We start from the raw sequence: 1,591 nt of genomic DNA on the forward strand, positions 1-1,591 counted from the left end.
CCAAAGATGTGGTTCAATGTATGTATGTGGAATGACTCTCCTCTATTACCAAACGTTCTTTTAGCTCAATATCGTATAAAATGAGTTATAAAAGAGCTGTGGCAGCCATCTTGAATCAAGCTGAATTCAAATGTTTATCAGCTGTGGATCTAAATCCAATCATTACTYTGTGTGAGTTTCCATAAAAGACGTTCACTTATTCTGCTAACAGACAAAGAAATGAAAATGRATTTTCAGCTGTGGCTTTGCACCCAGGTGAAGCACAACTCGTACCTGCAGGTGCTGCTCTTGTGCATGACCTCGGATCTGTGATACCCCGACAGCTTGCAGAATCCATCGTTGCTGTAAACCACCGGCCACTCCACGATCTGTGCGTTTCCCAACAGGAAGCTGGTTTCTGAGTCACAGCAGTGGAAAAGGTAAGACTTAATTACATTCGAGAAGTCAACCGCACCGCATCTTCACACCTGACCTGCAGGAAAACTGGAATAAAAGAAAACCTCAGTGAAAATTCAAACACMACGGAAGCAGAAAGTGTGTGTTTTTAACCCTCATCTGCAGGGGCGGAGCAAGAGGGGTGGCCGGGGTGGCAAGTGCCACACCTGGCACCTGATTGGCCACCCCAGGTGCCACCCCCAAATTATTATTTCTTTAATGCTACATTTAATAACAAATTCTTTGATCCAGGATGAATTTACAAACTAACGCCAACTTGGTAAAAAAAAAATTAAAACTGCATCGTTTTTAGTTTGCTGACGATGCAATGAATCCTGGGACATCTTCTGCCAAGATGGATACTCAAATGCAGCCTTCTTTTTCAGGATTTTGGATCTCACAGATTAGGACAGCCTTTGGCAGTGATGTAAGCAGCCAACAAATGCACACTCAGGAGGATGCAGCCCCTGAATTGAGACACAACGATGTGCACTGCTATGCAGATTCTTTGGTGTCTATCTTGGATTTTGTGTTTGCRTTAAGATTTTGTTAAAGATTGTACTTGGCTACCAATATGTAAAATTTCAACTGTATGTTTAATTAAATAGCTAATTTTTGGTCCTTTGTAAAATGGGCATTAGCATTAGCAGTTAGCTTAAATTAAGATTAGCAATCAGCATGAGTTTGGGATTGTTCTTAGCTTCATCGCAACAAATTTTAGCGCAATAAGTCCTAAAATTGCTGATTTATATCTATGTAAAGTTAGCTGTGGTGGCCATGTTGATGTTTTTTATTGTTTTTTAGAATTTGGTAAAGACTGTTTTGGCTATTACTAATTTTCAGTTTTGTTTGTCTAAAATGAACTGAATAACAGCTTTTTGTAAAATTAGCATTAGTCGCAAGCTTGAAATTCTGACTATCATTCATTTTGGATCATTCTTAGCTGCGATCACGCAAAATTTTAGCTCCACGTTTCTTAAAACAGCTAAATAGGAGACATTTAAAATTAGTTGTGGCAGCCATCTTTAATTTTTAAATCAAGAGTGCTTTTTTTAATTTGTATGTGCTCCCTCTAGCAGAGTGGTTCCCAAACTTTTTGTCTTCTGGCCCAGAAAATATCCATGGCAAAAACTTGTGACCCCAAATATTACTGGTC

At 39.1% G+C, this 1,591-nt stretch overlaps 1 protein-coding gene across 1 annotated transcript in view; it reads right to left on the reverse strand.

Annotated features, from left to right (window-relative positions):
- LOC106516925 (potassium voltage-gated channel subfamily H member 5) overlaps positions 1 to 1,591 on the reverse strand; it is a 23,277-nt gene that overhangs the window by 18,512 nt on the left and 3,174 nt on the right. The window contains exon 2 of the mRNA XM_014007539.1: positions 274 to 397. Coding sequence (XP_013862993.1) covers positions 274 to 397 — 124 coding nt within the window. The remainder of the gene's footprint in view (positions 1 to 273; positions 398 to 1,591) is intronic.

This window comes from Austrofundulus limnaeus, unplaced genomic scaffold, assembly GCF_001266775.1.
Source record: "Austrofundulus limnaeus strain Quisiro unplaced genomic scaffold, Austrofundulus_limnaeus-1.0 Scaffold42, whole genome shotgun sequence".
Classification (NCBI taxonomy): domain Eukaryota; kingdom Metazoa; phylum Chordata; class Actinopteri; order Cyprinodontiformes; family Rivulidae; genus Austrofundulus; species Austrofundulus limnaeus.